The sequence below is a fragment of the Trachurus japonicus genome, chromosome 19 (genome assembly GCF_045865225.1).
Source record: "Trachurus japonicus isolate A0001 chromosome 19, Traja_1.0".
NCBI lineage: Eukaryota > Metazoa > Chordata > Actinopteri > Carangiformes > Carangidae > Trachurus > Trachurus japonicus.
This window is the reverse complement of record NC_140925.1, coordinates 12,411,850-12,425,169: the sequence shown is the minus strand read 5'-3', so window position 1 is coordinate 12,425,169 and position 13,320 is coordinate 12,411,850. Positions and strand designations below refer to the sequence as shown.

The 13,320-nt window shown below is 37.3% G+C and overlaps 4 protein-coding genes across 4 annotated transcripts in view; 2 read left to right on the top strand and 2 right to left on the bottom strand.

Annotated features, from left to right (window-relative positions):
• The window catches only part of LOC146967529 (interferon a3-like), a 2,966-nt gene extending 1,641 nt beyond the window's left edge, over positions 1-1,325 (bottom strand). Inside the window, exons 1-4 of the mRNA XM_085762220.1 lie at positions 1,194-1,325; positions 964-1,056; positions 692-841; positions 498-578 (exon numbers count right to left, since the gene is read on the bottom strand). Coding sequence (XP_085618346.1) covers positions 498-578; positions 692-841; positions 964-1,056; positions 1,194-1,325 — 456 coding nt within the window. The remainder of the gene's footprint in view (positions 1-497; positions 579-691; positions 842-963; positions 1,057-1,193) is intronic.
• Positions 1,326-3,578: 2,253 nt separating this feature from the next.
• LOC146967528 (interferon a3-like) lies at positions 3,579-4,525 on the top strand. The gene is made up of 5 exons (XM_085762219.1): positions 3,579-3,587; positions 3,711-3,842; positions 3,965-4,114; positions 4,231-4,311; positions 4,433-4,525. The coding sequence occupies exons 1-5, from the start codon at positions 3,579-3,581 to the stop codon at positions 4,523-4,525; spliced, it is 465 nt and encodes a 154-aa protein (XP_085618345.1).
• A 2,827-nt stretch (positions 4,526-7,352) lies between these two features.
• Positions 7,353-10,005, bottom strand: LOC146967527 (interferon a3-like). Its single transcript, XM_085762218.1, has 7 exons — positions 9,874-10,005; positions 9,662-9,733; positions 9,054-9,203; positions 8,849-8,923; positions 8,597-8,699; positions 7,649-7,704; positions 7,353-7,526 (listed from the first exon to the last, which is right to left on the bottom strand). Exons 1-7 carry the CDS (start codon positions 10,003-10,005, stop codon positions 7,353-7,355), a joined length of 762 nt encoding a protein of 253 aa, XP_085618344.1.
• Positions 10,006-11,021: 1,016 nt separating this feature from the next.
• Positions 11,022-13,241, top strand: LOC146967526 (interferon a3-like). The gene is made up of 6 exons (XM_085762217.1): positions 11,022-11,153; positions 11,393-11,464; positions 11,923-12,072; positions 12,208-12,282; positions 12,452-12,554; positions 13,222-13,241. The coding sequence occupies exons 1-6, from the start codon at positions 11,022-11,024 to the stop codon at positions 13,239-13,241; spliced, it is 552 nt and encodes a 183-aa protein (XP_085618343.1).
• Positions 13,242-13,320: the final 79 nt, after the last annotated feature.

Here is a 13,320-nt window from a genome sequence, read left to right as displayed (position 1 = left end):
AGAGTTTAAAGAAATAAAACCATATACATTTTTATATTTGCTTGAAGTGGTTTATTTTTATTGTCTGAAACAATCAGAATAAATAAAATAAATAATAATAAATAAAAAAAAACATACAAAAATATAAATATAAAAAGTAAATATTTCATTTTTTTCAGTGCAAGTTACCATATAAATATACATGTTCAATCAGTTACTTAATAAATAGACCGGCAACCAAATAAATAAACAGATTAATCTATAGTTACGTAAATAGAATAAATAGATAAGTTAATAAATGAGCCGGTGACGGTGACGGACGTTCTTTAATTGAGCAGAGATGAAATCAGCTGATCTGCTCCCACCAGATAGATAGATAGATAGATAGATAGATAGATAGATAGATAGATAGATAGATAGATAGATAGATAGATAGATAGATAGATAGATAGATAGATAGATAGATAGATAGATAGATAGATAGAGAGATCGATAGATAGATCGATAGATAGACTTACAGCTCCTTCTAGATGGTGTGTGAGTCTCTTGAAGGACATGTGCAGCTTCTTGTTCTTCTTCTTGTGGCTGTGTCTCCCAGTCTAAATGAATAACAGGGAATAGAAAAATATATTTATAAGTTTATCATCTTAATAAGTCGTAATTGAACCATCAATTATTGATCATTCATTCATTGATCCACTCTGACACTCACACAGGAGCGAAGGCCGTCAGCCTGCTGCGTCACAATGCCCACAAAGTCCTTCACTGTCTTCTCCTCCCATGATGCATTGCTGTAGTCCTCTTCAAACACAGCGGCCACCTCGTCCAGAACCTGCACCGTGAAACCAACTTTATCCTCAGCCTGGAGGAAGAAGGAGGAGGAGGAGAAGAAGAGTAATCAGATTAGGGATGTATTTGTGACTCAGAGCAGATGTAATAACACAGGCTTTTATTTTGAAAACCTTTAAAAGAGAGGAAACTTACTGATGCTTTGGACGCCTGGTCGTACAGACTCTGAGGGAAAGGCAAAACGTCATCCACTCCAGCGTCCCCAGTGGTGTTAGTGGAGTTATTAACCTGCATCACACACACAAAGACACATCATGAGTTGAGGTGAACACACACACACACACACACACACACACACACACACACACACACACACCCTGGTCCACAGAGTCTGAACAGAGCAGCTCTCAGAGCAGTGGACTCACCATGTTGTCCAGCAGCTTCAGATGTTCTTCACTGTGCTCTCTGAACTTGTTGTGCATCCAGCTGCAGCTCAGCGACGAGCCTCCACTGAGCTGAGCCACAAACAGGCAAACAAACAAGATCCTGCTCAACATCTTCACAAAGATTAAAGATGACAAGTCTCCTCTGAGTGTGTAGAGTCAGTCCAGATGTGTCCAGCTGCTGTGATGAGATGGAGCTGAGCTGCTGCTCATTTATAAGACTCACCTGTTGTTTCATTTTTCAGACCTGCCGGCCTGGGGAAACCTGCACACACACCTGTGGCTTTCACAAAGGTCCAGACAACCAACAAGCAGCTCATGGTCAGTGCTTCACATTTCAGGTTTGATCAGTGACCTGAAGAAAAAGTTTTCCCACAATAAAAGAATTAAACAATATCACAGCCAAGATAAGATGAGGATGAGGGAAAAGGAAATTGGACAATAAGACAAATTAAATTAAATTAATTTCCCTCAAATATAAAAAAGACACTTGGTGAAAAATGTTTCTCATGATGATAAAATGCACTTTATACATAAAACAAAAGCTGAAATACTGCATGAAAACATACAAATGAATGTTCATAATTAAACAGATCTGTTAGATAAAGGATATTTGGGGATTAACAGGAATATTTCTGCAACTTTTAAGGGAAAAAATCAGCTTGTTCTTGTCTGAAATTTGCAACACTGCACCAGTTTTAATGGTGATTATTATAATATTTATTTATTTATTGAGCAGAAATGAGAGAAAAAGGAGAAATGTACCCAGTTTTTTTAAGGCCACATGAAAAAATATCTCCTGAAATCAACTGTGAACATAGAACATAGAAATAAAAAATATTCTTTTTTATGTCTGAATCGTTAAACTATTGCATCACTGATCAGATTAGATAAGAGTCACTGCTCCTTGTCCAGTAGGAGCCGTAAAGGGGAAGTTCCTGTGAGGAGAGAAAACAAAAGTGAACTCTTTGAAGACATTTCACCTTGTTCTCTGCAGAACGTGAGAAAACATATTGTGGCTGATGATGCATCGTTGCTTAGACTCTTATTTTGGTAACTTTATTTATTTATTGAATTAAACCTACATGAGATAAATACTGGTGTGTATGTGACATGAATGCAGTCAATAAATGTTATTTTTGTCCTGTGAACTGCAAACACAGTTAAAATGAATGGAGACAAACAGAAAAGATAAATCGTAAGATAACACATAATTAATGTAATGTTTTAAATTAAAAGACGTTTGAAGAGAAGATTGTTTTGTTTGAAGTTGTGCAGAGGTGAAGGTCTCCACTGTGTTGCAAGAAATAAAATGCAAATGATAAATGATTCTTTATGTTTTATTGTTATTATACCTCTTGATATGTTCCTTATCTTACTATTCTTTTTTTCCTGCTGCTTTTAATGTAAAAACTCTACACTACAACTACAACTACATTGTAAATTAGATTATATTTAGAATAAACTGTGTTTACTAAATGCAGAAGTGCTAAATCAGTCAGATCAGACACTCTGACACTTCCCCTCAGTCTTTCTCTAGTTTACTGGCTCTGACTCAAACTGTGGCTTTAAACAGAAATGACTGTTACTAATAACTACTCTATTCTCCTTTGTCTTATACATTTTTTTCAATACAGTTTCCTTATTGTTCCTTTATTTATGCTCCTTTAATGTCTGTTAAGCACATTAAGTGACCTCTGTGTTATGATAATTTACGAAACAAAATAAATTTGCCTGCTGGATGGAAAAGCACATATAGACAGAAAAATAATAAACAGTCTGGTTCTTTCCTCCCTCTCCTGCAGGAACAACACAACACGTGTTAAGATATTATTTACAGTAATGACTTCATGACAGAGGATGAAATGATGACACACAACGAGGCTCTTCCCTTCATTCACTAGTTTGTGGTTGTTCCTCAGAAACACCATGTGAGCTGTGATTGTTGTGTGACGTGACGTGACGTGAGCGCAGAGCGTCACCGATGTAACCTGTTTCACAGCTTTGGACACACACACACAACCACTGACTATAGTAATAAAAAATGCAATAAAACTAAATAAACACATTAAACTCTTTAAAAATACAAAACAAGTAACAGATTTAAATCAGACAATAATAATGATGATTCACTTTTTGTTGTTAAACCTGTAGCAGTGATGCAAATATCAATCTGATGAACAAATGTGAATTTTACTTCAATTGCAAAAATATTGAAACAGAATTAAATACACTCATCTGGTTTTCTGAATCACTGATCAAACCTGAAATGTGAAGCACTGACCATGAGCTGCTTGTTGGTTGTCTGGACCTTTGTGTAAGCCACAGGTGTGTGTGCGGGTTTCCCCAGGCCGGCAGGTATGAAAAATGAAACAGGTGAGTCTTATAAATGAGCAGCAGCTCAGCTCCATCTCATCACAGCAGCTGGACACATCTGGACTGACTCTACACACTCAGAGGAGACTTGTCATCTTTAATCTTTGTGAAGATGTTGAGCAGGATCTTGTTTGTTTGCATGTGTGTGTGTGTGATATGCAGGTTAATAACTCCACTAACACCACTGGGGACGCTGGAGTGGATGACGTTTTGCCTTTCCCTCAGAGTCTGTACGACCAGGCGTCCAAAGCATCAGTAAGTTTCCTCTCTTTTAAAGGTTTTCAAAATAAAAGCCTGTGTTATTACATCTGCTCTGAGTCACAAATACATCCCTAATCTGATTACTCTTCTTCTCCTCCTCCTCCTTCTTCCTCCAGGCTGAGGATAAAGTTGGTTTCACGGTGCAGGTTCTGGACGAGGTGGCCGCTGTGTTTGAAGAGGACTACAGCAATGCATCATGGGAGGAGAAGACAGTGAAGGACTTTGTGGGCGTTGTGACGCAGCAGGCCGACGGCCTTCGCTCCTGTGTGAGTGTCAGAGTGGATCAATGAATGAATGATCAATAATTGATGGTTCAATTACGACTTATTTAGATGAACATAAACTTATAAATATATATTTCTATTCCCTGTTATTCATTTAGACTGGGAGACACAGCCACAAGAAGAAGAACAAGAAGCTGCACATGTCCTTCAAGAGACTCACACACCACCTAGAAGGAGCTGTAAGTCTGTCTATCTATCTATCTATCTATCTATCTATCTATCTATCTATCTATCTATCTATCTATCTATCTATCTATCTATCTATCTATGGTAATAATGATAATATTCTTGTGTGTGCAGGGCCACAGCGCTGAATCCTGGGAGCTGATCAGACAGGAAGTCAAAAACCATCTGGTGGGAGCAGATCAGCTGATTTCACCTCTGCTCAACTAAAGAACGTCCGTCACCGTCATCGGCTCATTTATTAACTTATGTATTTATTCTATTTAACTATAAATGAAACTGTTTATTTATTTATTTGGTTAGCTGTCTATTTATTAAGTAACTGATTGAACATATATTTTTGTGTACTAACTTGTGTTTTTCAATTTGCACTGAAAAAAATTATATTTATATTAATATTTATATTTTTTATATGTTTTTTATTTATTCTGACATTGTTACAGACAATAAAAGAAAATCTTCAAGAAAATATAAAAATGTGTATGGTTTTATCTCTTTAAACTCTTCAGTGTTATACCTATGTGAAATGTTTATGGTTGCAATGCCACCTTGATTCAACAGAGGGCGCAAAAGCACATTTATTTTTCTATCATATATTTTTTTCCCTTGTTAAAGCTACAGTTGGCAAGTCAACGAAATTCCAGGACTAATTCTTAAATTTCAAAATGATACAACGTTTAGGTCCCTCCCCCAACCTCTACCAAGCTCCTCTACAGGGACACCTTCATAGTAATGATAATATTCCAGACTTTTATTTTGAAAACCATATAAAACATATAAAACATATATGTATATATATATATATATATATATATATATATATATATATATATATATATATATATATAAAAAGACAAAGACACAATAAAGCTTATAAATAAAACAACAAAAGATGAAATGCTGCATGAAAAGATTATTGCAGGATATTTGTAAAGTGACGGGAATATTTTTGCAACTTTTATGAAGTAATCAAGTTCTTGTCTGAAATTTTCATACACTGCTACAGTTTTAATGATGTTTATTACAACATTTATTCATTTAAAATGTTAGAAAATAATAAATTTGGGCCTCAAATCTTTCTTCCTCAGATTAAAAGAAACAATGCAGAAATTCTGCAGGAAAACACAGAAAACAGAATATTTTTACAATTTAAAGCAGAAGTAAGCGATCCGGTGGTTTTGGCTAACTTCTTGTCAGCCGATGGAGTTAGCAGTCCCGGCCCTCGTCCCTACGTCACCACATTCACGCGCATCCCTTGGCTGCACACACAGAGAGGGCCGCCCCTTTATGCCGTTCTCTCTCCTCATTGGATAAAGGTTGTAGGATACAAGGAAAGTTTTCTCCTCGGCTTACAGCAGAGCAGAGTGACTGACAGACCCGTGTTTCAGACCAAACACTCTATATAAGTGATTGTCGTCGGAAGATATAACTATTTAAGACTTATATTAAACCAGCACTAAGGAACTTTTCAACCTTCATAAAATATTTTCATAACTTTTGTGATGATACATCGACTTACAACAAGTTGAATGACACCTCTGTCGTGGCCTGAGGGGGTCTGTATCTCTTTCTCTGGCACTAAGCAGCTTTGAGGAGCATGGTAGGAACCCTGCTCTCACTTTACTTTCACTTTCACTTTTGCGAGTCACAACAAGGAGGGAACAGGCAAAACGGCACTTTAGCAATGGATTATGTTTGTGTTTTCACTTTGAAATGATCCACTGGAAACAGAAACTTAGTTTTGATGTCTTCTGTTAATTTTAATGCAGGATATTTACAGGGCTTCACGCTAGTGTTCATGGGAAATGGAGTCTTCCTTCAGGCAAAACACTACCGCTTTGGTCCACAGGCGCCGCCAAACTCAACCAAAACTGAAAGTTCTTTAGTACTGCTTTACAGTAACACAAAAATTGAATGTTTGTGCTGCTAACTCCATCGGCTGACAAGAAGTTAGCCAAAACGACCGGATCGCTTACTTCTGCTTTAAGTACAAATCAGATCAATCATTGAAGTGAACCACGCTGCTGCAGTGTCCTTCCCTTATGACCTGTGCAGTCAGGTCTTCACAGCCATATGTTTCTTCTCTTTTAATTCTCTTTTATTGTTTTGAAATTTTCGACAAAGTCCTGGAATTTTGTTGTCTTGCCAACTGCAGCTTTAACAAGGGAAATTAAAAACAATGATAGAAAAAATAAGTGTGCTTTTGCTCCCTCTGATGAATCACGGTAGTATTGCAGCATTTCACATTGTAGAAGTAGGTGAAGAGTTTAAAGAAATAACACATTTTTAAGTTTTCTTTAATATTATTAATTTTTATTGTCTGTAACAATGTCATAATAGATAAAATATATAAATAAATGAAACATTTCAGTACAAATTGTAGAGTAGGTATAAGAGTTTAAAGAGATAAAACCATACACATTTTTTATTTTCTTGAAGATTATTTATTTTTATTTTCTGTAACAATGTCAGAATAAATAAAATAAAAAACATATTATAGTAAAAAAATATATATATAAATATAAGAATATAAATATTCAAATTTTTTCAGTGCAAATCGAAAAACATAAGTTAGGGCACATAAATTATGTTCAATCAGTTACTTAATACATATACAGGCAACCAAATAAATAAATAAACAGTTTAATTTATAGTTACATAGAATAAATAGATAAGTTAATAAATGAGCCGATGACGGTGACGGACGTTCTTTAGTTGAGCAGAGGTGAAATCAGCTGATCTGCTCCCACCAGATGGTTTTTGACTTCCTGTCTGATCAGCTCCCAGGATTCAGATAGATAGATAGATAGATAGATAGATAGATAGATAGATAGATAGATAGATAGATAGATAGATAGACATACAGCTCCTTCTAGATGGTGTGTGAGTCTCTTGAAGGACATGTGCAGCTTCTTGTTCTTCTTCTTGTGGCTGTGTCTCCCAGTCTAAATGAATAACAGGGAATAGAAATATATATTTATAAGTTTATGTTCATCTAAATTAGTCGTAATTGCACCATCAATTATTGATCATTCATTCATTGATCCACTCTGACACTCACACAGGAGCGAAGGCCGTCAGCCTGCTGCGTCACAACGCCCACAAAGTCCTTCACTGTCTTCTCCTCCCATGATGCATTGCTGTAGTCCTCTTCAAACACAGCGGCCACCTCGTCCAGAACCTGCACCGTGAAACCAACTTTATCCTCAGCCTGGAGGAAGAAGGAGGAGAAGAAGAAGAAGAGTAATCAGATTAGGGATGTATTTGTGACTCAGAGCAGATGTAATAACACAGGCTTTTATTTTGAAAACCTTTAAAAGAGAGGAAACTTACTGATGCTTTGGACGCCTGGTCGTACAGACTCTGAGGGAAAGGCAAAACGTCATCCACTCCAGCGTCCCCAGTGGTGTTAGTGGAGTTATTAACCTGCATATCACACACACACACATGCAAACAAACAAGATCCTGCTCAACATCTTCACAAAGATTAAAGATGACAAGTCTCCTCTGAGGGTGTAGAGTCAGTCCAGATGTGTCCAGCTGCTGTGATGAGATGGAGCTGAGCTGCTGCTCATTTATAAGACTCACCTGTTTCATTTTTCACTGGGGAAACCTGCACACACCTGTGGCTTTCACAAAGGTCCAGACAACCAACAAGCAGCTCATGGTCAGTGCTTCACATTTCAGGTTTGATCAGTGATTCAGAAAACCAGATGAGTGTATTTAATTCTGTTTCAATATTTTTGCAATTTAAGTAAAATTCACATTTGTTCATCAGATTGATATTTGCATCACTGCTACAGGTTTAACAACAAAAAGTGAATCATCATTATTATTATTGTCTGATTTAAATCTGTTACTTGTTTTGTATTTTTAAAGAGTTTAATGTGTTTATTTAGTTTTATTGCATTTTTTATTACTATAGTCAGTGGTTTCATTTCTATTATTTATAATAGTATATCTTGATCTTACCATTGATTTAATCTAATTATGTTACATTCATTGAAGATGTTTTCTCATAACCAGTGATGTTGTTTCAAAAGGTTTTCAAAACTACATGTTGGAAGTAAAATCATATTTTGTGGCAGCAGAAGAACTTGTGTTTTCAAGTTGATCAAGTTGAACCCAAAATTATACACAGTGTGTGAGATAAAACAATACACATTTGCTGGAAGATTATTTTTTTTTATTGACCAAAGTGAATAAATAAATATTGTATAAAAATATATTTCTTTTTTTTTTTCAATGCAAATTTTAGAAAATAAAAAAAGCAGATGTAACTAAATGTGTTTTGGTTGAGCAGAGATGAAATCAGCTGGTCTGCTCTGATCAGATGGTTTCTGACTTCCTGTCTGATCAGCTCCCAGGATTCAGCGCTGTGGCCCTGCACACACAGGAATATTATCATTATTACCATAAATAGATAGATAGATAGATAGATAGATAGATAGATAGATAGATAGATAGATAGATAGATAGATAGATAGATAGATAGATAGATAGATAGATAGATAGATAGATAGATAGACTTACTCTTCTTGCGAGGAGGTGGCGAGTGAGTCTCTTGAACGACATGTGCAGCTTCTTGTTCCTCCTGTGTCTCCCAGTCTGAATTTAAAAAAAACATGAAATCATGTTTTAAAAAAAAAATCTGTGTTGTTGTAATGACACTGTCGCCGTGGAGACAGATGTTCATTAATTAGAGAAACAGGCTGGTGATCCACTCTGAGACACTCACACAGGAGCGAAGGCCGTCAGCCTGCTGCGTCACAACGCCCACAAAGTCCTTCACTGTCTTCTCCTCCCATGATGCATTGCTGTAGTCCTCTTCAAACACAACGGCCACCTCGTCCAGAATTTGCACCGTGAAACCAACTTTATCCTCAGCCTGGAGGAAGAAGGAGGAGGAGAAGAGTAATCAGATTACTACAGGGACACATTCACATAATAGTAATAATAAAACTAAAGCAGGGGTGTCAAACTCATTTTAGTTCAGGGGCAACAAACAGCGCAATCTGATCTCAAGTGGGCCGGACTAGTAAAATAATAGCATGATACCATATAAATAAAAAGAACATTGAATTGTTCCCTTTGTTTTAGTGCATTATTAAGATGTTTACAGTTAATGAACTATTCTTTTACGAACCAACTTGACATTTCTTGATTAAATGTGCAATTTCATGCCTCTTACAGTATGTCTTCTATGTAATTTTCACAGTTGGCAAATTCATCCTGAGGGCCGGATTGAACCCTCTGCCGGGCCGGTTTTGGCCCACGGGCCGCATGTTTGACACCCCTGGACTAAAGGCTTTTATTTTGAAAACCATTAAAAGAGAAGAAACTTACTGATGCTGTGAACACCTGGCTGTACAGGTCATAAGGGAAGGACACAGCGTCGTTCACTTCGATGTGCTCACCCTGCACACACAAAGACAAACACACACATCATGAGTTGAGGTGAACACACACACACACACACACACACACACACACACACACACACACACACCCTGGTCCACAGAGTCTGAACAGAGCAGCTCTCAGAGCAGTGGACTCACCATGTTGTCCAGCAGCTTCAGATGTTCTTCACTGTGCTCTCTGAACTTGTTGTGCATCCAGCTGCAGCTCAGCGACGAGCCTCCACTGAGCTGAGCCACAAACAGGCAAACAAACAAGATCCTGCTCAACATCTTCACAAAGATTAAAGATGACAAGTCTCCTCTGAGTGTAGAGTCAGTCCAGATGTGTCCAGCTGCTGTGATGAGATGGAGCTGAGCTGCTGCTCATTTATAAGACTCACCTGTTTCATTTTTCATACTGGGGAAACCTGCACACACACCTGTAGCTTTCACAAAGGTCCAGACAACCACAACAAGCAGCTCATGGTCAGTGCTTCACATTTCAGGTTTGATCAGTGATTCAGAAAACCAGATGAGTGTATTTAATTCCGTTTCAATATTTTTGCAATTTAAGTAAAATTCACATTTGTTCATCAGATTGATATTTGCATCACTGCTACAGGTTTAACAACAAAAAGTGAATCATCATTATTATTGTCTGATTTAAATCTGTTACTTGTTTTGTATTTTTAAAGAGTTTAATGTGTTTATTTAGTTTTATTGCATTTTTTATTACTATAGTCAGTGGTTGTGTGTGTGTGTCCAAAGCTGTGAAACAGGTTACATCAGTGTGTCATACACTAAACTCTCCTCCAGGGGAAAGTGAAAATGAAAGTGAGTGACGGTGACGCTGCTCTGCGCTTGTTTTATGTATAAACTGCATTTTATCATCATGAGAAACATTTTTCACCAAGTGTCTTTTTTATATTTGAGGAAAATTAATTTCATTTAATTTGTCTTAAAAAAAAGGAAAACTATCTGGCTATAATTTCCTTTTCCCTCATCCTCATCTTATCTTGGCTGTGATATTGTTTTATTCTTTTATTGTGGGAAAACTTTTTCTTCAGGTCACTGATCAAACCTGAAATGTGAAGCACTGACCATGAGCTTCTTGTTGTGGTTGTCTGGACATTTGTGTAAGCCACAGGTGTGTGTGCAGGTTTCCCCAGGCCGGCAGGTATGAAAAATGAAACAGGTGAGTCTTATAAATGAGCAGCAGCTCAGCTCCATCTCATCACAGCAGCTGGACACATCTGGACTGACTCTACACCCTCAGAGGAGACTTGTCATCTTTAATCTTTGTGAAGATGTTGAGCAGGATCTTGTTTGTTTGCCTGTTTGTGGCTCAGCTCAGTGGAGGCTCGTCGCTGAGCTGCAGCTGGATGCACAACAAGTTCAGAGAGCACAGTGAAGAACATCTGAAGCTGCTGGACAACATGGTGAGTCCACTGCTCTGAGAGCTGCTCTGTTCAGACTCTGTGGACCAGGGTGTGTGTGTGTGTGTGTGTGTGTGTGTGTGTGTGTGTGTGTGTCTGTGTGTGTGTGTGTGTGTGTGTGTGTGTGTGTGTGTGTGTGTGTGTGTGTGTGTGTGTGTGTGTGTGTGTGTGTGTGTGTGTGTGTGTGTGTGTGTTCACCTCAACTCATGATGTGTGTGTTTGTCTTTGTGTGTGTGATGCAGGGTGAGCACATCGAAGTGAACGACGCTGTGTCCTTCCCTTATGACCTGTACAGCCAGGTGTTCACAGCATCAGTAAGTTTCTTCTCTTTTAATGGTTTTCAAAATAAAAGCCTTTAGTCCAGGGGTGTCAAACATGCGGCCCGTGGGCCAAAACCGGCCCGGCAGAGGGTTCAATCCGGCCCTCAGGATGAATTTGCCAACTGTGAAAATTACATAGAAGACATACTGTAAGAGGCATGAAATTGCACATTTAATCAAGAAATGTCAAGTTGGTTCGTAAAAGAATAGTTCATTAACTGTAAACATCTTAATAATGCACTAAAACAAAGGGAACAATTCAATGTTCTTTTTATTTATATGGTATCATGCTATTATTTTACTAGTCCGGCCCACTTGAGATCAGATTGCGCTGTTTGTTGCCCCTGAACTAAAATGAGTTTGACACCCCTGCTTTAGTTTTATTATTACTATTATGTGAATGTGTCCCTGTAGTAATCTGATTACTCTTCTCCTCCTCCTTCTTCCTCCAGGCTGAGGATAAAGTCAGTTTCACGGTGCAAATTCTGGACGAGGTGGCCGCTGTGTTTGAAGAGGACTACAGCAATGCATCATGGGAGGAGAAGACAGTGAAGGACTTTGTTGGCGTTGTGACGCAGCAGGCTGACGGCCTTCGCTCCTGTGTGAGTGTCTCAGAGTGGATCACCAGCCTGTTTCTCTAATTAATGAACATCTGTCTCCACGGCGACAGTGTCATTACAACAACACAGATTTTTTTTTTTTTTAAACATGATTTTATGTTTTGTTTTTTTCTTCAGACTGGGAGACACAGGAGGAACAAGAAGCTGCACATGTCGTTCAAGAGACTCACTCGCCACCTCCTCACAAGAAGAGTAAGTCTATCTATCTATCTATCTATCTATCTATCTATCTATCTATCTATCTATCTATCTATCTATCTATCTATCTATCTATCTATCTATCTATCTATCTATCTATCTATCTATCTATCTATCTATCTATCTATTTATGGTAATAATGATAATATTCCTGTGTGTGCAGGGCCACGGCGCTGAATCCTGGGAGCTGATCAGACAGGAAGTCAGAAACCATCTGATCAGAGCAGACCAGCTGATTTCATCTCTGCTCAACCAAAACACATTTAGTTACATCTGCTTTTTTTATTTTCTAAAATTTGCATTGAAAAAAATGAAATATATTTTTATACAATATTTATTTATTCACTTTGGTCAATAAAAAAAAAAAATCTTCCAGCAAATGTGTATTGTTTTATCTCACACACTGTGTATAATTTTGGGTTCAACTTGATCAACTTGAAAACACAAGTTCTTCTGCTGCCACAAAATAAGATTTTACTTCCAACATGTAGTTTTGAAAACCTTTTGAAACAACATCACTGGTTATGAGAAAACATCTTCAGTGAATGTAACATAATTAGATTAAATCAATGGTAAGATCAAGATATACTATTATAAATAATAGAAATGAAACCACTGACTATAGTAATAAAAAATGCAATAAAACTAAATAAACACATTAAACTCTTTAAAAATACAAAACAAGTAACAGATTTAAATCAGACAATAATAATAATGATGATTCACTTTTTGTTGTTAAACCTGTAGCAGTGATGCAAATATCAATCTGATGAACAAATGTGAATTTTACTTAAATTGCAAAAATATTGAAACAGAATTAAATACACTCATCTGGTTTTCTGAATCACTGATCAAACCTGAAATGTGAAGCACTGACCATGAGCTGCTTGTTGGTTGTCTGGACCTTTGTGTAAGCCACAGGTGTGTGTGCAGGTTTCCCCAGTGAAAAATGAAACAGGTGAGTCTTATAAATGAGCAGCAGCTCAGCTCCATCTCATCACAGCAGCTGGACACATCTGGACTGACTCTACA